Source organism: Plutella xylostella, chromosome 26, assembly GCF_932276165.1.
Source record: "Plutella xylostella chromosome 26, ilPluXylo3.1, whole genome shotgun sequence".
NCBI classification, from domain to species: Eukaryota; Metazoa; Arthropoda; class Insecta; order Lepidoptera; family Plutellidae; genus Plutella; species Plutella xylostella.
In genome coordinates, this window is record NC_064006.1 from 7,907,703 (window position 1) to 7,933,225 (window position 25,523).

General features: G+C 39.1%; 2 protein-coding genes across 2 annotated transcripts in view; one reads left to right on the forward strand and one right to left on the reverse strand.

Moving 5' to 3' along the window:
- Positions 1-144: 144 nt before the first annotated feature.
- On the reverse strand, positions 145-7,771 carry LOC105379992. The gene is made up of 8 exons (XM_048630497.1): positions 7,584-7,771; positions 6,436-6,771; positions 5,811-5,940; positions 5,396-5,486; positions 3,965-4,113; positions 2,166-2,304; positions 1,600-1,720; positions 145-272 (listed from the first exon to the last, which is right to left on the reverse strand). Exons 1-8 carry the CDS (start codon positions 7,769-7,771, stop codon positions 155-157), a joined length of 1,272 nt encoding a protein of 423 aa, XP_048486454.1. The 3' UTR covers positions 145-154.
- A 4,004-nt stretch (positions 7,772-11,775) lies between these two features.
- The window catches only part of LOC105398834 (complexin), a 272,602-nt gene continuing 258,854 nt past the window's right edge, over positions 11,776-25,523 (forward strand). Inside the window, exon 1 of the mRNA XM_011571071.3 lies at positions 11,776-11,919. The gene's annotated coding sequence lies outside the window, so the exon portion shown is untranslated. The remainder of the gene's footprint in view (positions 11,920-25,523) is intronic.

A 25,523-nucleotide genomic window follows, 5' to 3' on the forward strand; every position in this document is an offset into this window, starting at 1 on the left:
ACCCTTTCAGCTTGCTAAACCCTTTGTTAACACTCTGTATCGGTCTGCTTCCGCTTCACGGATTCATTAAGAACGTAGATAAACGTCACTATATCGTGATTATAGCGTGTTTATCGACGTCGATATCAGACCCGTGCCGCGGCCACTACTTTGTTTACTTAAAGAGGGTCTGCATACTGTGGATCTTCCTGGTGAGCCTGGTGAAGTGCGTGACGGCCTGCTCGTGCGGGTAGCTGGGGTCCACCAGCCTGACGACCGCATCGCGAGGGTAACTCATGAAAATAAGTAGAAACTGTTGTACAATACAATACAATACAAAACACTTTATTTGCACCAAGAATAAAAATTACAAAAACAAAACTTAAAAATAAAACAGTACAAAAAGGCGGCCTTATTGCTTATAGCAATCTCTACCAGACAACCTTTGGATGGAAGAGAGTAAGTCTATATGATTGTGAGGTAGTTGTGGTGCAAGTATATATATACATAAAATATATACAACTTAAACAGTACATAAACTAAATAAATAAATAAAACAACAAATAAATATCTAATAACTATATATATTATATATATATATATATATATATATATATATATATATACCTATAATATACTTACATAAATAATACACATTACATAATATTATATTCAACTAGTTAGTCAGTGACTGTAGGTAGTGCAATTTGACCCTTTCTTTGAAAGAGGCCACAGATGGTGCACGTCTAATTTCTTCAGGAAGAGCATTCCAGAGAACCACTGATTTCGTCGTAAAGGAGTCACCGTAGAAGTCAGTTTTGTGCGGCGGAACTAGCAGTCGCAAGTTCTGAGCAGACCGAAGTGTGCGATCGTGTGAGCAGTGCCGAAACTGAAAACGCTCTTTTAAATATTGAGGGGATGCCGGGTTAAACAGTATGTTGTAGAGAAGCGTTAAGATATGAGTATTCCGTCGAAGGCGAATAGGAAGCCACTTGAGTTTTATACGATATTCGGAAATATGGTCATATTTTCGTAAACCAAATATAAACCGTATACAAAAGTTTTGAAGTCGCTCAAGCCTATTAATTTGCTCCTTGGTGAGATCGAGATAGCTGGCGTCGGCGTAGTCAAGAATCGGTAATAATAGAGATTGAGAAAGCGCAATCTTAGTGGATGTAGGAAGGAAATTACGCAATCTCCGAAGCGAAGCAGCTGAGCCAAACACTTTTCGGCTGACTGATTCAATTTGTGGTCCCCAAGACAAGTGTTGTAAATATCACTCACGAAAATATAATCACGAGTGATGAAAAACATCCACTTACAAAATATTACTGAGTTTTTAGTTGAAAATATTCTGATATGCTGTTAAAATGTACTTTAATATTGCAGACGGCGTCATTAAGCTGACTTTTCTGTTTTGGAGTAATTTGGTGCTATTGTCACTGGAACTTTTTCATTGCTCGTGAGATTAGAGTAGAGATTACTCACGGAAATACATTGGTAACTATTTCCTTAACCGTAAAAGAAAGGTGTACCAAAATTTTACATTATTCACATTTTAGCTTTTATCGAGTGTCAAAATTATCTGCTACCTACACGCTATTATTCAATTTTTCTTACCTCTTATCCTTCAAGAGTCTTGCTGCATCAGCTATGGTCAGCCCGGCCGCGTCTACAACTCTGGTGTCTGCGCCGCGTTTGATTAGATCTTCAATTATCTCTATATCAGCGCCTTGTAGTACTGAAATTATTGTTTTATAAATATTAGTCCCTCTATTTTGATCCATTTGTAAGAAATACATAAAATCTTGTAGAGAAGATGGGTGAAGGAAGCCATATTATAATGATTTAATTTGATTAATTCACCTAAACAGATTACATTGATTATATCATCATCATCAGCCTATAGCAGTCCAATGCTGGACTGACTGTAGGCCTCTCCAAAAGCACACCACTCAGCAGTTAAATGTTAATTACATCTTCTATTATACGTACAGGTGAAGGTTTGTAAGCAAGGCGGAGACACTATGCGCCTCAACAAAAACAATATTACTTATCACTACAAAATGGTCCAACCTAAGGAAGGTAGTTTAGACCTTAGGGATATGTAAAAAGGCTCCACTCAAGAGAGCCAGGTGCAGGTTGTGTACAACTATACACAGAGAATATAATAGAATATCACTGACCAGCTCTAAACAGTGGTGTCCACCCCCGGCTGTCCTTGACCTCTAGTTGACCTCCGCCGCAGTACACCAGCTGCACTGACTCCAGGCTGTTCGAGTCCACCGCATAGTGCTCCGCGCGTAGACCGTTCAGGTCCCGGATCTGGTGATGGAGACGGTGGGTTCTTTCTTAATCTCTCTCTCTCTCAGCCTTCTGTAGTCCACTGTTGGACATAGGCCTCTCCTAACGATCGCCACCCCAAACGGTCACCCGCCATCTGCATCCAGCGGCTTCCCGCTACCTTCCGCAGATCATCAGACCAACGGGTTGGGGGGCGACCGACACGCCGTTTGCCGACACGGGGTCTCCACTCCAGAACCTTTCTACTCCAGCGGTCGTCGGCTCTGCGGGCTACGTGGCCAGCCCATTGCCACTTCAGCGTGCTAATCCTTTTGGCTATGTCGGTAACTTTAGTTCTCCTGCGGATTTCTTCATTACGAATCCTATCTCGCAGGGACACGCCTAACATAGCCCTTTCCATAGCACGCTGAGCAACTCTGAGCTTGTGGATAAGCCCTTTGGTGAAGCACCACGTCTCGGCTCCGTAAGTCATCACTGGCAACACGCACTGATTGAAAACTTTTGTTTTCAGACACTGAGGTATGTTTTCAGTGAAGATGTGTCGTAATTTCCCGAACGCTGCCCATCCGAGTTGGATTCTACGAGCTACCTCTTTATCGAAGTTGGATTTACCTAATCGGATCACTTGTCCTAGGTAGGGATACTGATCGACAACTTCGATGGTGACACCTCCTACAGTTACGGGCGATGATGAAGCATGTTCGTTCGACATGACCTTTGTCTTGTCCATGTTCATTTTCAGCCCAACTTGTTTAGAGGCATCATTGAGGTCTGTGAGCATTTCGCCTAACTCCTCCAGCGTTTCCGCCATAATAACTATGTCATCAGCAAATCGTAGATGAGAGATATATTCGCCATTGACGTTAATGCCCAGTCTTTTCCACTCTACAAGCTTAAAAACATCTTCCAGTGCACAGGTGAACAGTTTCGGAGAAATAACATCTCCCTGTCTCACGCCCCTTTGCAACTGGATCGGTTTTGTGCTATGTTCGTGTAATCGAACTGACATTGTGGCGGCATTGTACATACATCTCAACACCTCGATATAGCGATAGTCTATATGGCACCGCTGAAGGGATTGAAGCATCGCCCAGAGCTCCCAGCTCCTCTATCTTCACGTCTTCCCTCAGTGTCCGTGCGTTATATGTTGCCAGGTGCAAGGGTCGGTTGGGCTGGTAGCCGACTCTCTGCCGGAGATTCTTCGCACCCCCTGCCCCGCCGTTACCGTGACCGCTACCGGAGTCCGGGATAGCGGGGCTGCCGGGGACTGGGGGCCGGGGCTTTGTTTTTTCCATCAGGAGGTGTATTTGCCATAATCACCGCGCTTGGCAGGCGTGTTGGTGATTCTCCTTTTTTACGGCGGGAGATCGCCGCCTCTGCTAGGAGAGGAGGTCGGGTCGATTTACCGCCGCCCGACATTCGGCGTTGTCACTCGTTAGCACCACCCAGGGGACACGTGTAGGGTAACTAGGGTTTGTACCTACGGACGTGAGCGACAAGCCCCCCCCCCTTTCTTAATCATAACAATAATATTATTTATATGAGGGATTTCCTCACATACGGCCATCCAACCCTAAGCTAGATAGAGCCTGTAATATGGGTATCGGACTTCGCATATATCTACACGTGAATCAGGAGCCTCTGATAACCAATCGAAGTACAGTTAAACACGATGACTTACGGCAACATCAGCGCCCTTCTCCAGCAGCAGCTGAGCTATACCAGCCCTGCGGCAGTACAGGGCAAGCTGCAGAGCCGTCTGGCCGGACGAGGAGCGAGCGTCGACCGCCGCGCCTGAAGACAGGAGCAGACGCACGGTGGGGGTGTCGCCTGGAATGTGGAATGAAATGATATAGGAGTAGTACGGTCAGAGGCAGACAAACCTGAACCCCCTCGCATATTAACAATGCTTCTGTAAGATAGATAAATCTATACCAATGTTTAACATACAAAACTAGTCATTTGTTTGATTGGTCCGTATTGAAAAGGATCCGAAATTAGTGCTGAGTTGCGGAAAGTAACATAAAACGACCTTAAATGTATTGCTGTCTTGGTTTGACTGTACACGGACAAAAAGAGATAGACATAGATTTAATGCCGATACATATTAGCTAAAAGTTACTTTGTGCAATTCGGCAAAAAATATATGCATTAAGTTTTATTATACTTAAATGAATGTTAATACTCGTAACTACTTTTGATAGGGATATTCCTACGGGAAATAATTTAAATGTATGTACAATGATGTAAAGTTCGCACGTTATTACGTATAGCTAGTTTTATAATACAACAAATAGGTAAAGGGGTGGTCAAGGCAAAAATCTTCTCTTCAGCTGAAAATTATGAGGGGTGACAGTATTTTTCCGGCTAGATCCTCATTGTCTTAAAAGGGTTTTCCGTGAAAACAACTAGCTCATATAAGAATGTTCAGTTTGGTAAGGCACCTAATGTAGCGTGTTGCTTTCTATTTATCCTGTTAGGTAGGTACTCTACTGAATGTTGACTACAACGAGTAGAAACTCTACGCTACTCAAAACACAAGGCTAACCTAAAATCTTCCTGAAATATCAAGTTCCAATAGCGGCGGCCACACATCACACATGACAACGGTAATTAAATGAATGTCCCGCGGGGCGTGAGCGAGGGCCGCCATTACCACGAGTCACGACGGATGAGGCGAGATAAAAGAGTGCTTGGCTTTATTTTGTGAGTTTTGTGATGAAAATAATATGGCTAAGTACCTAACTAAGTACCTAGTAGGTGTGTTAGAAAACTCAGCAAATCACGGGTTTTACTATTTACGAAAAGGAAATACATTATTATTTTATAAGACAAAAGTTTCATCACAGTTTCCGCTAGCTTTGCCACTTTGTATGCGAGAAATAGTAAACCTATTTTTTTACACACTGTCAAACCTTTACTAATGTCTTTCAAGTAAAGTATAGTAGGGTAGCTTAGGGGGGGGATAGGAATGTCAATAGAAGGCTTATAAGGTAAGTAAGTAGTTATTAATCATGAAAAAACTTTGAGACTAATGCTGTTTAAGGGAGCCATGACCTCTAAAAATCTTCTAAATTATGCTACAACTGTATCTTAGTGCAGAAAATATTACCTTTCCGCACGGCCGTGATGAGCGGCGTCATCCCGTTGACCGAGTTGATGACCTCCAGCAGCGGCGGGCGCTCCTCCAGCATCTGTTGTATCTGATGAAGAGAAACCAATCAATTAGGTATAACAGGAAGAGAGACGGATTGTCATATATGGTGTATCTTTGGTAATATGGTGCGTCCGTAGCCTACGAATCCAAAATATGGACGCTAGGGAAGTAATCGTCAGGGAATTAGATTTCCTGACCGTAGCTAAACAAGATTACATATAAGTACGTTTCATGTTGTTTGAAATGTGTTGAACTTAACGAGGGGTATACAATATACATACATACTAGAGTATCTCTAGAGTATTAGAGAGATTATTTCAAAACACCAGCTATAACTAGAACCTAGCTGAAGCTTTACACGTAAAAATACCTGTTTAAGATACCCGCAGCGCACGGCCATGCAGAAACAAATGACGGACGCTCCCTCCGAATCCGTGGCCGTCCACACCTGGCCCGAGTAGCGGGACTCCAGCCATGGCCGGGACTGGCTACTGTGGACACTGGAAGTAAATGCTGGCAAGTTTGTGGAATGTGTGATGTGCTGTGCTGTAAGGGATTTTGTTGCAGGACCCCGGTGCACTAGGCAACATAGCGCAGCCAGGGTTGTGGCAGGCAGCTAGTTAAACATTACATGACGTTGTATAGGAGCCCGCGCACTAGGCAGCCATGAATTCCCACAAATTTTACTGGTTGCGGCTGCGCAGCAAGGCTGCCTATATAGTGTGCTTGGGGCCTGTTGATAGGTAAGTTACATTACGTTTGTTAAAATTTAGTAACTATAGAGCTTCCACTATGTTATTGTATTTTTGACGTTTCCTTATGTCTGGTAAGTAAAGTTGGTTTTCCTTTGCAGTCGTCAAATTTGTATGGGATTTCGGATGTCTAAAAACCAATAATATATTTATTTATTTATTTATTTATTTATTTATTAATGGACAGAGTATAATTTAAAAATTTCTGATGATTGCTTCTGATTTCTGGTATAAAATTCTTACTTGCTCACAACTTGTTTCATTTGATGATCACCTTTTCCGTTAGGGGTGAATTTATTCTCATTTACAATAAAATTATCACTAGGCTTTTTATCAGTGCTGTCTCCATGGCTTTCATTTTTTCCGTTATCTTTATCGTCATCACAACGATTATCGTCGTCATTATCATTTTCGACTCCTTGTCTAAAATGTTTATAAACGCCCTCTTCGGTACCAAAATGGTTAATTGCGAATTGTGAAAGATTAGCCACTGCTGCGGATTTCAGAAGAACTTTCATCCGAAACTTGTGGGGTTGGCTTGGGGCTAGGTTTTCAATAGTTTTTGTTGTTTTTCCACCACTGAAATTAATAATTGAAAATTATTTTACGGTATAAGTATAACTTACTTAGTTCCTACCATTAGGCACTCATCAAGCACTCACATCATTTATGTACTTACATTAAACTGTTTACATTTTGCAGATTGTGCCCAGAATTACAAAAAAATAGTTCGTTTTTTAAGTCATCGAATATTTTTTATAAAAAAAAATACTAGGGTAGTATGGATTATTGTTGTAGTTCGGTCGTTGCCTCGGCCGGTTAGCCTCTCATCCGCTTTCTCGGTCGGATTGATAATTCGAAATTCTTCTATATTCATGTGGGCCTTTTCATAAAATAAAGCTACCAGCTGATAGGCATTATGCATAGATATTATTATAAATAATATGGAAGATACAGAAAGTGTGAGTGATCGGGAAGATTTCATCAGATTTATTTTCAATACCGCCCACGCTACGTTGCCGTTGCAGCCAGGACCATGCAAGGTATTTATTTATAATTGATATTATGTAATAATACTCTTCCACATACTATCATAATGTATAAAAAACAAAGCCAAACACAAACATATTACTTATCACTCATCGATGTTATATTTAGGGTCTGTTTCAAAATGTCTGGGTAATGACTACCATTGGGAAAGAAGACAAAGAGTGGTTGTCTTTTATCCCACAGGTAGCCATTATCCAGACATTGTGAAACAGGCGCTTAGGGCGACGTGCACCGAAATCTTAAATCCAGATTTAAGAAACGTCAATCCATATTAATTTATTGCTTAAATATGTTGGTGCCTGTGACCCCTAAATTAACAAAGTCAGTTTCACTAAACTAACCTATAAACCAGTACCCATGCTGGTATCTTTTCCCTCCTCTCGACCTGGTACAACAGCTGGTCTTCCACAAACCTCCACGGGCCGGGCGTCCAGCTCAACGTCACGTCATGCTGAGTACGAGATGTCTGCTCTGGAGGGTCGGGACTCCAACTCTTGAAGGTTTTGATGAGGAAGGTCTGCAGGTCCATCGGTATGGAGTATGATTTGTTGGTCACGTGGATTTACCTTTAATCGGTTGAATCCCGTGAAATCATTCACATAAAAATCTATGGTGTATCGGGGGATATCGCGACTTTACGATGCAAAAGGTTAATAATTTACTTACACTTTTTTTGTATGTTGACATAAGTACCTACTAAGTACCCATATAATAATATTATTATCTTAAATTTTCCTTAATGAATTAAACATCACGCCTTTGGCATGACGGTAATCAAATTATGATCAGCTTTACACACAAAATAAAATCACTTTTTAGTGCTGTTGCTTGAAAATATGACATATCCACTGAACTAATATTATGCTTATAATATTTCAACTTCCATTGTTTATCTGGCAGAAAACCTTATTGTCTTTATTTATGCTTGTGATGTTTCTATGTGTGTTTGGTATAAATGAATTTTATTTAATTGGCACGCGAACAAACAAAATCGTTACGTAAAATAGCTCAACATTAACAGAATACACATTTGCAAGTTCGACACTGTGATTGTATTACATTATTTACTTTCCAACTGTAATGAACTAAACTTCTGTTTCACTGGAGTTCACTTTAAAACACGGTTTATTTAATTACTTATGAAAGCACTGACAGACAGGGTCGTTCAGTGTTTCGCAAGTTATCTCGCGCAAGAATAACAAAACTAAAGTTGAATCGACAGGATTGGTCGCCATGGTTACTAACCCTAAGGTGGAATTCTGAAAATAACAGCTTTCAGGTTTCATTACAATTTAATTTAAGCGTTATTTGTTATAGTTACTTAATTGTAATTGGACGTAGTGTTATTTTTAACAGTAGGCCGTAACTTGCAACCGCCGTAACAGATGTGAAGTAGAAGTTCTTAGTCAAAATGTCAGAGATTGCAATGCAATGAACTTTGTTTACCTACTACTTGTATTTTTGGTATGTTTACATTCCCTTATATTGATAGTATTTTCATTTCAAGCTTCTAGTTTATCGTTTATCGTTACTTATATGAACGTATAGTTTATTTATCTGGCTACGATGTTCTTTCTACTAATATTTTAACGCGAAAGTTTTGTGTGCATGTTTGTTATTCTTTCACGGGGAAAAAGGCTGAAGCAATTGATGAAGACTATGTAGGGAGCTGACACCCTGGATTAATACATTAAGCTATGGCGAAACTCGCGCTAAGTATATTTAATGTAATACATACGTATAGTGCAGCATGTATGCTTCTTATAATTTTACATTTATTTCCAATCTTCAATTAGCCCTATCTCAGGTGTAAAGGTACCCTACTACAGGTCCCAAGTGATTAGCTGGCTAACCCCAGTGGCTGCCACAAATTGCGCCACTGTCGGAGCAGGGGGTGTCCCACAATTGCAGTTGCCGAGACATTACTCATTATCGACTGCTAGGAGAGGACACTCTATACTAGTTCTACCTAGTTCAATCTTTTATGGACTAAAAGTTTCGATAGATATCGTTTTAACCTGTTTTAAGTGACGCGTAGACAGACAAATAGGTACTTCAAAAACCCCAGACATTCAACTCTACGCTACCACAGACAGATAGACACACACAAATACTGAGACACGTTAAACTTATAAGATCCCTCCATTTCCGTATAGGGTTAAAAACAAGTTTCGTTACGAGTTCGCATTTAAATTAGCAGTGGTATATCGGACCAATATCAACCAGGATTTTGTATTTTGTCGGCGACTGTTTTTTTTACTTTATCGGCTTAATCTTGCCTAAAAGGTTTGGAATTAAATTTCGCAGAAACACGGGCACAGGACAACATCGGATGTTCAGCTGTGGGCTGTAGCTTTCACGTAATTTTCAATTAGGTATTTACTAGAATTTCAGTTTTCTGCGCCGGTCGCGTTGCTTGTAATTGAAATCGGAATAATTTTATGTAGTGAGAGTATTTTTTTTTATTTCCCTTTTTAGGATTTCCAAATTTTTTATTTGATTTTTAAATTGCAATGCGCTCATGGAGACATCAACTCATTTAATGTTATATTTTGGGACATAATATTGCGTAGCAAAAATATCGCAGTTCAGCCTTATAATACCGAAGAACCGATTATCTGTGGGGTTCATATTTAAAGACGTAGACACAGTGTTATAGTGCTCCTTGGGAGACATACATAATTAACATAATACATAATTGTGAACTACCTAGGCACATACAAATTATGAACTCCATTATAATAATATGTACATAGGTATATCTATTATTATTTCAAAAGAAAGTAGAGATAGGTTACCTACGTCTATTATTAAAAGGCAGGTTGAATTGAACGGCGTGAAATGTTGAAACAATATTGGTTTTGCATTCATTCATCATAAGTTACAAATATGCAGCGGTGTGAATACAATACGAACAAAGGTGGCTTTATACTCGAGTTAACTAGTTCATTCTTTGTTATTTTACTCGCACTAGATGTTTCCACATCATAATACTTAATTAATTTCTCGATGATAGATTGCCAGAATACTCTTTTCTTTATTTTCGCTTCTTCTCCTTTCAAAGACTCTTATCTTGCCTTGTAGCCTTGTTATGACTAACTTTCCACAGCACCTATATGACACAAAATTTACTACCTATAAAAACGAGACAGACAAATACTGAAAATACTTCTTAGAAATTCTAAATTTTCTGTCTTTTTCCCGCTACTGCAGGGCTAAGGTCTTTGTTCATTCATACCACAATAAATTACGGTTTTTTTCCTAAGATAGTTTTCTTTCCAATAATTCTGGTACTTTAAGGGCGTGCAGTATTCATGAAACCATAGGGCCCAGGGCCTATTCAGGACACTCTCGCTTTGGAAATGCTGAGTAGCTTTATAAAGAGCATGTTTAATCTGAGATATTTATAGCTATATCACCTGTACCTAGGTGCCCATGAACTAAGTTATTTCAGGGTGTACAGATTCATTAAGTAAAACCAAAAATATTGTCTAAAGGAGTCTACACACCAAACCCGCCGACCCGCCGACGCAGCCCGGCGGCTTGGTGTCGGCGACCCAAACCCGCCAACCCGCCAACATGTGTCATGGGGCTGTGTCGGTGAGTTAGTCGGCGGCAAGAAATCAGTACAACTTTTTTAGTTAGTGATTGCAGTGTGTACGAACGTGGATTGTCGGCGGGCAACTAAGCGTGCGCGTACGCAAGTCGCCGGCCATGCCGCCGACTTGCACGCGCGGGTACGAGTCGCCGACATGATGCTTGAAACAAAGTCGCCGACACCAAGCCGCCGGGCTGTGTCGGCGGGTCGGCGGGTTTGGTGTGTAGACTCCTTTAGAGTGACATAGGTGTTTCTGTATCTAGCTTTATTATACGAACATTAGGTATGTATTACAAAAGTGGCAATTACTTCGTCATTATTTTGACAGTATCAAACTTTTCTTAGCATAATAGACCCTCCTAAACTACTTTTTAGTGAGGGTCAATCTCAGATTACATCATAATTGGTATCCATCCAAAAAGCCTCATTTTTCCGCTTCTGATATTGCGTGCCAATTCCGCTAGCAGCTTACAGCTGTTGCCTTCACCCGGGCACACAAACTTCAAGCCCAGTCAGCACTTTAACTACCGGAACGGGACCCAGTCCTGCTCATCGGTAATATCCTGATTACACCTACCGAGTAGAGTGGCGAGACAGTATCCTCGGCCGATCCTCGACCAACGAACAGCTAGCAATTGACCGATCGGCCGAGGATACTGTCTCGGCCACTGTACAAACTGCAAAAAGGTTACCCAGGACCCTCCAGACAGTGACAGAAACCAGGACCTTACTCCAATGACCTACTTCAAGCACAAGCCTACGAGGCGACGTTTCGTGCCGAAAAATGAGGAGTTAGTAACGCACGGCGATCGCGTGGCGCATGAGGGTGACTCTACACTGACTACAAACGAACCAACGATACCTATCGTGGAATTTGCAAGTTTAATACAAAGGGATACAGTCGTGGTTCGCGTATAACCGTTCAGAAACTTCGTTTTTCGTGTGAGAGAGCGTCTGCCCGCCACGGCGCCTATCGATCGACGCGGCAGTAGTCGTTGGTCGGTCGCGGTGGACGCACGTGCCCGCTCTGTAACCTCTCCGAACCACTCGCGTCGAAGACAACCACCCCCACTCTTCAGGTGAGTTGCCGACCACCGCATGCCTGTCACTCATCAACCACTCATGGTCACTGACGCATAGGATAAGGCTACATCGGAAGTTATGATTGACTGATGATAGGTTATTGTTGATGTAGGTCTGTGAATGAGCGGTTTTATTGTTGGAATGCGAGTTGGAAGCACTGTCGCGTGAATTTTGTTTGGTGCAGATACTGGAGTAATGGTGATGAAAGAGGCCAGTGAAACGAATGGGTTTATGTATTACCCTTGATTATGTTTGCTTTAACACTCGTAACAAAATTCACCTTCACTCAGTGGTTCTTCGTGTTTACGCGAAGTAAAATACACAGACCATTAAGATATGAAATCGCTTGGCCGGTCATTATTAAAAACATTCACATTAAAAACTAAGCTCAGTAGCACGGTAGCGGTCCGTTTAGTAAACATTATGCTAATAAAGGAAAAGTATCGATCGCTGCGGAATTCCTACCGCGTCGGCCGCAATCTACATTTACCGGGTTATACGTATAGTTCTAGTAAACACACGATTTGTTTGCTAATCTTGTTATCTGATAGCTGATATCGACTTGCAGTTTGTAGATATCGTAGAATCCTTATCCTAACTATATTATATTATTATAAATGCGAAAGTAACTGTGTCTGTCTGTCTGTTACTCTTTCACACCAAAACTACTGAACGGATTTGAATGAAATTTGGTAAGTAATAAGTACAGATGGTCTAGACCCTGGGAAAGAACATATGCTATTTTTATCCCGGAATTCCAAGGGGAAAACTTTTTAAGGCGAAGCAAAACTCGCGGGAACAGCTTGCTTAGCTAGCTCTATATCTCTGAATCCTACTATACCTATATATGTATAGAGATTGTGAGTCATATTTCTTGTTACGATTCAGCGACTCGCATTCATTTTTACACTCTATTCCATGGGGTTACGCACGGTATTACTGTGGCAGAACAGGCAGAAGATTTATCTGACTAATTATCTCACCATTGTCTAGTGTATGTACGTAGTATGGTAGTCATTTACATTTGAACAATAGGTTTTGGTTTGTATATGTATATGTTGCTTCTTCCTTCACTGGTATACAATTTCACTCTATCTATGTACTCTACGTATAGACTGTTCCCACTATAGTAGAATCAATTTAAGAGATTACCTTTGACAGCTGTCAAAATGTCAATTTATAGGCTCTTTTACCCAAAGTCCATAATTAGGTATGTAGGTATTAATTCTCTCCAGGAATTTTATATTATTATCATTAGTAAGCGTGAAATAACAAAACTTCATTTAAGTATAGTTAGGTATATCAATTCATAATTTTATCTTGATTAAGTATAACACACAGACACACAATCGCATATTTGAGGGTCTTTCTAGCTTCACAAAAACGATATGTTAAGTGCTAATGCCATAGCCACAGCTGTATGTCCAATTGTCCATTCATTAAATATAACATCATAAGTACTATCACTGATAACTTCAAATTACTCCATATCGCTTACTTTAATCTAACTGCATTGATATTATGATTTATCGTAACCTAGAGTGACCCTATTGACAGCTCTCCGAAATTTCATAATTTTATTATTTCTCTAAAGAAAGAGAAGCCTTGCTTGAGAGGTATATTACATATTTATTCTTAATACTGCAAAATCTACTTCCCTACTGTAGTTTTTTAATATCAAACATAACAGGTTTCACTCGAATATATCTAATTTATTGCTTTTTGTATCTTATTCTATTTATTACACATTTAATATACTAGCTGTCCCCGCGCGCTTCGCTTCGCCTTAAAAAGTTTTCCCGTGGGAATTCCGGGATAAAAAGTAGCCTATGTTCTTTCCCAGGGTCTAGACCGTATGTATACCAAATTTCATTCAAATCCGTTCAGTAGTTTTGTCGTGAAAGAGTAACAGACAGACAGACAGACAGACAGACAGACAGACAGACAGACACAGTTACTTTCGCATTTATAATATTAGTTAGGATTAGGATTGAATAACATTGAATATAACCTCACTATCTTACAGAATGTAGTCTATCAGTAATGTTTTATTTTGTCTGTCCCTACTCTTTCTGAGAGTAAGTTAGTTCAATAAGAAAAATCCCTTTATGTACACGTAACAACACCGCTATCAATCTTATCATTCATAAATTTCTGTTTCCTACTGATTGATAAAGTATAAAATAGTATCATCCTAACTAATCTTAAAAATGCGAAAGTAACTGTGTCTGTCTGTCTGTCTGTCTGTTACTCTTTCACGCAAAAACTACTGAACGGATTTGAATGAAATTTGGTATACATACGGTCTAGACCCTGGGAAAGAACATAGGCTACTTTTTATCCCGGAATTCCCACGGGAAAACTTTTTAAGGCGAAGCGAAGCGCGCGGGGACAGCTAGTTAATAATAAACGAAAGTACCATTCCTTTCGGTTGAATTCTGCAAAGGCCGTCTTCTTTACATAAGATTAATTCCCAAACGTCCTCGTCGTTAAGTAATACTAGACTAGATAGTACAATGGGTAGGAGCCATTAGGTCCGGCCGCCATTGTCTTTATGCTACCACCCCACTTGGCTATTCGTATGACTATGGTAAGATTTGCCAAAACTGCCGTGCATGTGTGGCAAGTTGGTAAGTATGATCGCCAAAATTATTGAGGAATTTGCCTACAAAATAAAAAACGAATAGCCAAGTGTGGTGCTAGCATTACAGAGCTTAGATTATCATGTCAAAAACACAATTATACGACCATTATGCAACCGTAAAACTGGATTCATTCCCATGAAGATCCCAAGGTCTTAATTTTTGTATTTTTTAAGCTGACACCCTGCTGGAATCCGTAGCTTGGGGCCGCGGGTTCGAATCCCACACAGGGCAAACATTCGTGTGATGAGCACTTGATGAGTTTTTGCCTTGTGTCTGGTTGTCATTTATCTATTTAATATTGTATCTATCTATGTATCTGTGTAGATATATCAGCTGTCCAACACCCATAACACAGGTTCTGCCTAGCTTGGGGTCCGATGGCCGTGTGTGAGATGTCCCCACATATTTATATTAACAAATTACTACTACAGCTACTTTTATTTGGGTGTCGTCACAGGTTTTTTAAATATAAACCGAAGCTCGCATGAAAAAAACAATTGAATTTCGAAGCTTTCCTAATGACGTTGTATGTACGAATGTAATTATTCACTATTCACAATGTAATGACCTAATTGATTGTGAATAGCTGATTGTAATTACACAGGATTTGTCTGACTGTGCTTCGCCCAATTTGAATATTCCGCTTCTATTCTACCTTTGCTTGCCAATTAAATATTCGCTTTCTGATTAATTAATTAATTATTTCACCATTGATGGTAAAATTTTGGTTTTATCAAAGCTTTCATTATAATATGTAAGGCGTATTTTCAAACTGTAGCAATAGCGGATTTTATACACAGTTTTCACTGTAATATGCAAACTTTTAGTTTTCCTAAAATATCAACCCCTACCCCAGTATACTTTATATTTTTTGGTGATCAGTCATCACACTATGCTGAACTGCTATATTTCACGCGCGCTAAAATACATAAGGACTTACTTACATAGGTACTTATGCAATCCAATATTAACAGCTACACACACACAAACACATTACTGTATATAAAACGGAAAAAACTGAAGCAAAATATGGAACAAGCGGTGGGTGTTTGCCCAGAGCGCGTCAAATATACTTTGAGCCGCGTCGAGTCATTAGTGTTACACCGTTTAGAATCTGCGATCAAAGACACGCGGGCGGCGGGGGGGACCACGCTACACTGGCCAGACAATGACGACCCCTGACTGGCAAAACAGACCTGTTATAATTACCACCACACAAAAACACACCCTAACACAGCAGCTTCAAGGGCAATCTTGGATTGCAACGCTCCGGGCGCATTATAATAATTTTGAGGTTCGCAAACTAGTTTTGGAATTTTACGTTTATATCAAAAACAGACTTGGGAAAACTTTAAATTGGATGTTATTCCAATTTTAATTGCGTTTGCGGTGAGACTGCAAAATAGTTGAATCCTGTGAAAGTTTCAGGGACCGAAACCGGCGTAAAGTTAGTAGTAACGTGACACTAGTATGAAATATGTATTATCTTTGCCTTCAATTATCTTATTGAAACGACTTTCAGTCGCTTTTCGGTCTATTGTAACAACTTCACAATAGAGTAGGTTGTTAGCTCTTGTGTAGTAAAAGTGTGAACCTTCAAGTCTCATGTTACATTTATCTTTGACATCAAGTTAAGGTTCTCCGCCCCATTTGCTTGGTTCTTTGTCTCATTAAGTTTATATTTCATATTCCTTTGGGTTCTTTGATTCTCGTCATTTTATTCCAATATTACCAAATGCTTTTAGGTTAAATTGACCTTCGAATGAGTGGCATTACGTTTCAAAGAGAGTTCTTACGACAGAGAGATTGCAAAATATTTATCCTGTCAATCCATCAATTTCTCTTTTAGATCTCCTTATTTTACTCATGATTCACGATATCCAAAGAAATAAAATCGCAAAAATAACAAATAGGTACTTAAAATAAATAAAATAAATATGTGGGGACATCTCACACACGGCCATCCGACCCCAAGCTAGGCAGAACCTGTGTTATGGGTGTCGGACAGCTGATATATCTACACAAATACAATAGATAGATACTAAATATAAATATCAACACCCAAGACCCGAGTACAAATATCTGTCTTTAAACAAATATCTGCCCCAGCCGGGAATCGAACCCGAAACCTTCGGCATAGCAGTCAGGGCCACTAACCACTACGCCATTCGGTCGTCAACTTACCTACCTAGTTTTCAAAATATCAATTTCTTTATGCTCTTAAAAAAACTTCTTCTAAACATTATTGAATTCACTTTATGAATTACTTTAATGTACTTATGAGAAAAATAACAGCCTCGCGTTTGTTCGAGTATAAATTTCCAATCAATAAACATTAACGATGGACCTAATTGAATGAGCCAATCACAGACGCCGGAACGGAACAACTCACAAATCAAACCAATCAGAGCGCTCTATTTTCGTTTGAAATTGAATCAATTCGGAAGAGAACGGCCATACATCATCGATAAGTAAATGTTCCATCGAATGCACAACTTTGTGACACTCAGCGAGTTACTGACAGTTCCAAATCCTAACTAATATTATAAATGCGAAAGTAACTGTGTCTGTCTGTCTGTCTGTTACTCTTTCACGCCAAAACTACTGAACGGATTTGAATTAAATTTGGTAAGTATACAGATGGTCTAGACCCTAAGAAAAAACATAAGAACATAGGCTACTTTTTATCCCGGAATCCACGGGAAGACTTTTTAAGGCGAAGCGAAGCTCGCGGGAACAGCTAGTGTATTATAAAGTTACACTCGCGAACTTGCGAGCAATGAAAAGGTTCCAGTGAAAAATAACACCAAATTACTCCTAAACGGAAAAGACTAACTTCACTTAAGGACGCCGTCTGCAATATTGAAGAACATTTAACAGGCAGCGCATCAGAAGTATTCGTCTATGATAAAACTAGCAAAAAATTTAGGTAATTACATAAGTATTTTGATCAAATTCTAAATAAAACGTGAACACAATGCTAAACGCTGTCAAAGATCTATCAAATATTTCATAAGTAAGTCAAAATTTTAGTCAGTTTGAAATACCTGTTTAGCGTTACTGTTATTCTTTTCTATCGTAAATACAGAAGCTAATATTATGAATTTATAAACTCCACAGCCTTTTCAATTTCTTTTAGTACCTCTGTCTCACGTCCACATTCGTGTATCTAGCATCTCTGTCTACAAATTCAAATGGTATTGGCATTACGGGGCCATGTCTAGTAACATCAATACAGCATCAATGGATTGGGGCATGGGGGTTACTCTATACTGACGAAAAACGAACGAACGAGAGCTGTCGTGCAATCGGCACGTTTAAAAACAAAGAGATAGAGCCGTGGCTCGCGCAATATCGCCCCGAAACTTTGTTTTTTTGTCGTATAGAGTGACCCCCCAGACATCACTGTTCAGTCGCATCAGAGAACGTAGCAATGTATCAAACTTTGCTCCGAAATACGACTGAGTCCGGTCGGTACGCTGTTTTGAACGCGCAGTTATTTTTTCACGGAAAAGTTTGGGGATTCAAAAGCGCCTGTGTAGAGGATGGTTTTGTGAAATAGATGATGGATTTGTAGACAGGATTTTGGACGGTGTTCTGTTCTGGATCTGTTATTGACCGTAATAGCATTTTAATCAATATAAACCAAGTTTTTTAATAGGCAGACTATTATTATACCGATTCACCTTGCTTTATATGTATAAGTAATTAACGTTATGTACCTACGTAATATATGAATATTTTTGGTACACTAATTAGCTTTTAGTTGTTGTGAATGTTGCTAAGCCTACATTAGGTAACTTACTGCTAGAGTAAAATGCATGGCCTTTAATATCAGCAAATATTAAAGCCACACAATTTTTTTTTTAAATATATAGGTATCCTTAAAGGAATATTTATCCTTAAAATGTGCTTTGTAAACATGAATAGCAAGTAATTTCATGATGTATTTATTACTAAGGTATCCGCTAAGCAACAGTAAAAATAACCAAAATAAGTATCAGCTCAGACTGCAAAAGCTAAATCAAACTAACCACCGGACAAGCCATTCGTCCGATCAATCCACAACCTCCGCGCAAAGAAATTTCTAAAAACATTTTCAAGGAAACTACAAGAAACACACAAAAGCCCGAATACGAGTCGACGCTAACACCGCAATAGCTATCAGAGGCTTCTCTATCTTGACGAAAACGGACGAACGAGAGCTGACATTCAATCCGAACGTTTAATACAACGGGATAGAGTAGTTTTCAGCTCCAAAACTTAGTTTCTCGTGAGCTAAAGTGACCTCATCGTATTCCCTAACTGCAGTGCCAGCCGCAAGCCGCTACACGACAGACTTTGTCCAACAGATAAAACTAATGTCCAATGCATACCAACTTGTACTGATCTCTAAAATGTCGTTTGGACCAATGTTTGGTCCAGCTTGCAGTTGATTGGAAACGTTGGTGGATGTTCGTTGCTTGGTGTTAGATTGAATGCGGTGGAATACTATTATAATATATTATGTTAAGATTTTGTACTTAAGTTTTGTAAAAATTAAATGATTGTGTCATTCAAACTAAACAGTTTTATGATTTTTATAATAGGTAATTTTATTAGGTAAATTATCAATGAAATCGGGGAGGTACTTCCTCGGAAGTTTTATAATTATCATCGATTAACAATCCTTTTCCTTCCAAAGTTAAACTATGTAGTTCACTCATCGCTACATCTCTTCTCTTCTTCCTTGCCTTATCCTTATTTAGGGTCGGCTTTGTTGGTCATGTCACGCCATTTTACCCTATCCTCTGTCATATCCTCATTCACTCCACACTCTCTCATATTTTCTTTCACGCAATCAAGCCACGTCTTTCTTGGTCTTCCTCTCTTGCGCCTTCCTTCGGGTCTCATTTCCAACACTTTCTTTGTCACATAATCATCTTCTCTTCTCATGACATGCCCAAACCAAGAAAGACGATGGCTTTTCATCTTCTCCACTATAGGAGCCACTTTCATACTTCCCCTTATATACTCATTTCGTATTCTATCTTTTCTTGTAACACCACACATCCATCTCAACATTCGCATCTCTGTCACATGCATCCTTTTCTCATCGCATACTTTGGTTGCCCAGCACTCAGCCCCATACAACATCACCGGCCTTATGACGCTTTTATATATTTTGCCTTTGATCTTAATTGGCATCTTGCGATCACACGTCGTGCCGGTGAGTTGTTTCCATTTCATCCATCCTGCATTCATTCGTCTCGTCACATCCCTGTCAATACTTCCATCACTCTGTAGAAGGGAGCCGAGGTATCGGAAATCCTCACCTACTGCCAGTGGCGAGGTACCCAGAGATATCGACGCAGCTGAAGTAGGCCCTCCGAATTTACAGAACATATATTCTGTTTTGGTCCTACTCAGTCTCAATCCCACACTCTCTAGGGTATCTCGCCACTGGTTCAGTTGCACCTGTAATTCATCCCCACTCTCATCGACAAGCACGATGTCGTCTGCATCTCATCATTAAAATAGAAACGTTGTAGCTATTCTAAGTATTGGAATAAAAATGCATGCATGAAATTATGATGAATCACCTAGTAGAATTTAACGATGTATCAATTTGTTCAACTAGGTGACTTTATAAAGTATTTATAACTTTCCTATTGAGCTAAACTTCAACAAGACCTACATACTTGCAAAAATATAGAACCACGTCGCTGCAAAACTACAACCAGTGACAGTACTAGTTGTACAACTTGTCGCACAACTCGTCGCAACTTCTGTCAACTATTCGTTGACGGAATCAATGGGAGCGATCTTCGAGTCCGTTCTGAGGTTGCAACTTTGGAGCGAGTTAGTCGACTGTGAGTTACTTGTCGTCTGTTCTGGTTCTAGTTTCGTGTTGCTAGATTACCTGTTCTGTGGCGACTGACGAATTATTCAGTATAATGTTACTGGAAAAGTCACAATGTCTATCATGATAATACCAGCGAATTTGTTTTGTCAACGATTATCGGATTTAGGTAAATAGTATAGAATATGACACTATACTCTGTCCATTATATTATTGGTTTTTTGACATTCGAAATCCCATACATATTTGATGACTGCAAAGGAAAACCAACTTTACTTACCAGTCATATGGAAACTTCAAAAATGCAATAACATAATAACATAGTGGAAGTGGTGGAAGCTCTATAATTACTACGTAAATGTTAGGTTCTTTGTTAGCTCGTTACCAGTTAGGTGTCAATGTACAAAATTTTAACATACTTAGTGAAATATAGTTATGTCCTATATCCAACAGTGGACTCCAGAAGTGGCTGAGAGAGAGAGAGAGAGTGAAATATAGTTATTTTTTATTTCTATGTACCTAATATGAGAGTGTAAGAAATCTGATTTTAGGTAAGTAGATGAAATACTTACCATCTAAAACCACCTAATTATTGCTTCACTATTAACTTAACATTGATAAATCCAAGTTTAAAGAAAACAATGTAGATTCTAAAGGCACAAACCTGTCAAAACCTTAATTTCTTTGATAAAAAATTGTTTTTTTTCCTAGCAACATAGTTTCTGCCTTCAGAATCGACATGAACAAATGTATAAATATGACCTATGTGACATTATGTATAGGTGCAGTGCAGACAACACCACCTAGTTTCAATACACGTTCTAACTCACAGCGTATCATTGTGGAGCTGACAGGCTGTCATAGAGAAGGCCGGGTAGAATCTGTATGCAGCATAAAGAATGCAATTCTAGATGACACACACAGGCCAGAGAATTTCAATGAAATACACAGATGAAATAGCTTTTTTCCAGATTGAAATTCAAATATGCGCGGTTCTAAAATTGCTGTACCGACTTCTTTTGTTGGGAGTTTGTGATTTTGAAAGACGATGTTGGTATAGAACTTTTGATTGCAGAGCGGTGGAGTTATTTATTTTACTCGGGTTAAATTTAGAATAGAATAGAATATTAGTTTGTTGAACCACACTGACACCAAATATAAATCAGACATACGAAACATGAAATTTTATGTTAAGGGTAAATTAATAAGGGTGATGACTCGTTTTGCCAATAATCCTAACTAATATTATAAATGCGAAAGTAACTGTGTCTGTCTGTCTGTCTGTCTGTCTGTCTGTCTGTCTGTTACTCTTTCACGCCAAAACTACTGAATGGATTTGAATGAAATTTGGTATACAGATAGTCTAGACCCTGGGAAAGAACATAGGCTACTTTTTATCCCGGAATTCCCACGGGAAAACTTTTTAAGGCGAAGCGAAGCGCGCGGGAACAGCTAGTTTCTAATAAGTATAAAAATTACATGACACTGTTTAATCCCAATTCATTTTAACTAAACCTTAACGCTTTAAACGCTTTAAATACTATGTAATTCAAATTCACATAACGAAACGAACGAAAAACTAATAACAGCTCTCCTTTTCGCTCTGAGGTTAAAAAGAGATGATCATGTAACCAATCGCTCTATGATTTTTCACTTTCAATGCATGAAAAGATTGACCTTTACCCTTCCGAAGATCAAAACGAAATGAACGGGCCCCGCTATTTACTTTTGAATAACCTTTGAGGAATATCGGAGACTTATGAATTATTACAAGTAAGTAATAGCTTTTGCCTACGCGTTTCGCTTTTCCGAACGAATTGAATTTCAGGAGTCGCGGGGTAAAAATAATATATATTTCTGTTTTTTTTTTTCATTTAAGCTAGGCACAATCTAATGTACAGTGGCCTGCGCCTAAAAGTATACAGGCGGAGTTTTTAAAATAGCGATCCCTGATGATGAAGGGACGAGCTACATCTGTTATAAATCTGGGGACGTGTTGTGTGTGATGTGTGTAGTGGTGTTTATGTGGATGTGCTTGAGCAGCATGTGAGCTTGAGATCGCTATTTTAAAAACTCGCAGGCCACAGTACGTAGGTACATAAATTATACATATATGTTAGCTTCATTGCCTTATATAGGATGTTGCAATAAGCTAAGCCGAAAGGGTGTGACTCAGGGGGTCATTCCGAACAAATTTTGATCTAAGAGTTTTAAAAATTCATAAAAATAAAAAAATATTTTCCATAGAAACTTTGTTAGTCACGTGGCTTTTTTACTATGGAGAACGAATATTTTTTTTCGCGAATTTCCAAAACTTTCGGCTTAGTATAGCTTAGCCCTTTTTGCAACACCCTGTGCATTACTTTGGTAAGCTTATAATAATTTATAACCGCCCTGTACTCGTAGTTTACTCAGTAATTTTTGCTGTAATCCTATAACTAACCCTATTTTACATAGCACTGAGGAAAAAATGGCTCAGAACGTCTGCATACTAAAAGAGTGTAAGACGTGAGTCAAACATAGTGTTATTAAAGTGTTTATGTTTTAGCTTGATTTTTTTTCCTGTACCTTTACTAAGGCTAAGCAGATACCTACCTAGGTCGACCCCGCATGTCACTCACACTTTCCCTACATCTAACCCTGATCTACCCTCGTCGTAAATAGGAAAATTTGTGTACATAATCTCTACCTACTTGTGTTCTGTCGCACTGATGGAACTCTTGAATAATAACGTAGTTTCGATTGGATTTCCTTGTTCCATCCAATAAAACAAAACCAACTAAATTAATCAACAACCGATTTACGGAAAACTTTCCTTTCTAGACAATCCACTCGACATTTCTACGTCTTCGCGTATCTAATTTCACGCCTACTACGGATGTCTTATAGTCGCATGTATAATCCGACCGGGTAGAGAAGGCGTCCGCTTATGGCACCCTAAGGAAGGCGGAGGTATTCGCATCTCCGCCGGATATGACGCCATCCGTCGCCTCGCGTTTTATGAGACTTCTTACGTAAACATGGGAGCCTAGTACCGCCGAAATTTGAATCTTACCAAAACTGTTATATACACATTATGTATTGGTTGCATAATATATACTCTTAATTATTATATCTATATGTGTGTGTTCTATATTAATTTTAAGGCTTAGATGCCTAGATTAAGAGTGATATTTAGTGTGAAAATTTGAAATCCTGAAATTATGACAACGTTCCCAATGCAATGAGTAAAAAGTATGCATTCAATACATAAATATAAGTAGGTACTATTCTTTTGTTGCGTTGGGGTAACAGTGATTTAATAACAATACGATAGAACACAGCTAACCGCTACCTATCTCAAACATAATACCTTACAACCTTCAATGTAATAATGAAACAGTCCATTCTATTTCGTGTCAATAGAAGAATTCCAATTATAATTTATTACCCAGAAAACATTTGTTTCCCATTTGGACCTTAGCTCATCATGTTATCCAATAAAAGTGTTTTGGGCCGACTATGTAGGTCAAACGGAGAGTCGGGCGAAGGTCATTGGGCGGTCAAGTGGGAACACGGGCCCAACAAAGAAGATCAAACGGGTCTCAACCCATTGTTTTTTACAAACTTCAAATAAAAGCTATAATCGGAGGGAGGCCTGTTAAGTGTTTTAATTCAAAATTTTACGTTGAGAATTTGATGTTTTTCTTTAATCTCACAGAAAAGTTATAGGACGTTTTAGTTATTGAACTGTTTTGTCTCTCTCTTTCAAACAACAATTTGTTATACTCTAATGCGAATTTCGGTTAATTGATTTTGAAAGCTTATTGTTTACATACCTAATAATGTACTTATAGGTACGTAGTATAAGTACCACAGTGAAATCATACATTAATACATTTGTATGTGTAATTCCCATAAGTTTATATCACAATTTTGTTGACTAAAGTATTCAACATGAGGCGGCATTACCAACAATATTTACTTCCAAAAATTGTATATAAACATAATATCCTCAGCCTTCCTCTTACATTTAGGTACTGATTTATGTATACAGGGTGTTGCAAAAAGGGTATACTAAGCCGAAACCTACATGTGCAGCATGTTACATCTAAACCCGAAATTGAATCAGAATTTCAAAATTCGCGAAAAAATAAAAGTCATTCTCCGTAGCAAAAAGCCACGTGACGTATGGAATTTTTTTTTTTTTCGCGAATTTTGAAATTCTGATTTCAGTTTCGGGCTTAGATATAACCAGCTGCACATACTGGTTTCGGCTTAGTATACCCTTTTTGCAACATCCTGTATAAATATTTCAACAAGAAGTTTTCAGCACAAGTCATTAGTCTGTCGTAAAACGCTGCAATATTGTCCTATGTATGTCAATGACCCAGTTCTTGGCTGCCTGTTTTCAGCTCGCCTCCCTAAGTGCCGCCACTTAAATAATTTATTCTGGACTCGTAACAGTTTCGTGGAAACTAACTTAAAATTAAAATATTAATTTGTTTGTATTTTAAAACGTGTTTGTGTGCGAAGAAAATTATGAAATTATTTGGTGGTCACAAATACTTACTTGAAAATGTTTATTTTTTTATTTAAACTAAAGATAATAAAAGATTCCAATAAATATAATTTACAGTATTTGCTAACAATTTAAAGGTGGAGATATAACAAGGGCACCGCACTAGGCTAGGCCTGTGTCAGTCAGTCAGCCAGTAAACAGGTTCTATCAGTTTGATTAAATATAAGCCTGGCGGCGTAGTTTTACTTTCTCAAAATAACCGGCTAAATATGCAAGCTGAAGTGGCAGTGTGCTGGTCATATCTGCCGAAGAACCGATAACCGTTGGGGTAGACGAGTTCTCGAGTGGAGACCACGAACAGGCAAACGCAGCGTGGGACGCCCTCCTGCCCGCTGGACTGACGACCTTAGGCGGGTGGCGGGTAGTGGTTGGATGAGGAAGGCCGAGGACCGAGTTTTGTGGCGCTCCTTGGGAGAGGCCTATGTCCAGCAGTGGATGATTATTGGCTGATGATGAAAATAACCGGCAAAAGCGGCAATACGGCTCGTAATATATCACATACATATACATATGTACGACTGTAATCCCCGAAGGGATAGTCAGAGGTGGCTC

What these genes read in the sequence shown, in the direction of transcription:
- LOC105379992 (XM_048630497.1), bottom strand. Translation starts at nt 7,771, where the DNA reads ATGGACCTGCAGACCTTCCTCATCAAAACCTTCAAGAGTTGGAGTCCC. An exon ending in GCATGGGTACTGGTTTATAG is followed by an intron (nt 6,772 to 7,583) that starts GTTAGTTTAGTG and finishes TATTAATTTCAG; the next exon opens with TGGTGGAAAAACAACAAAAA. An exon ending in AGACTCTTGAAGGATAAGAG is followed by an intron (nt 273 to 1,599) that starts GTAAGAAAAATT and finishes TATTTTCATGAG; the next exon opens with TTACCCTCGCGATGCGGTCG.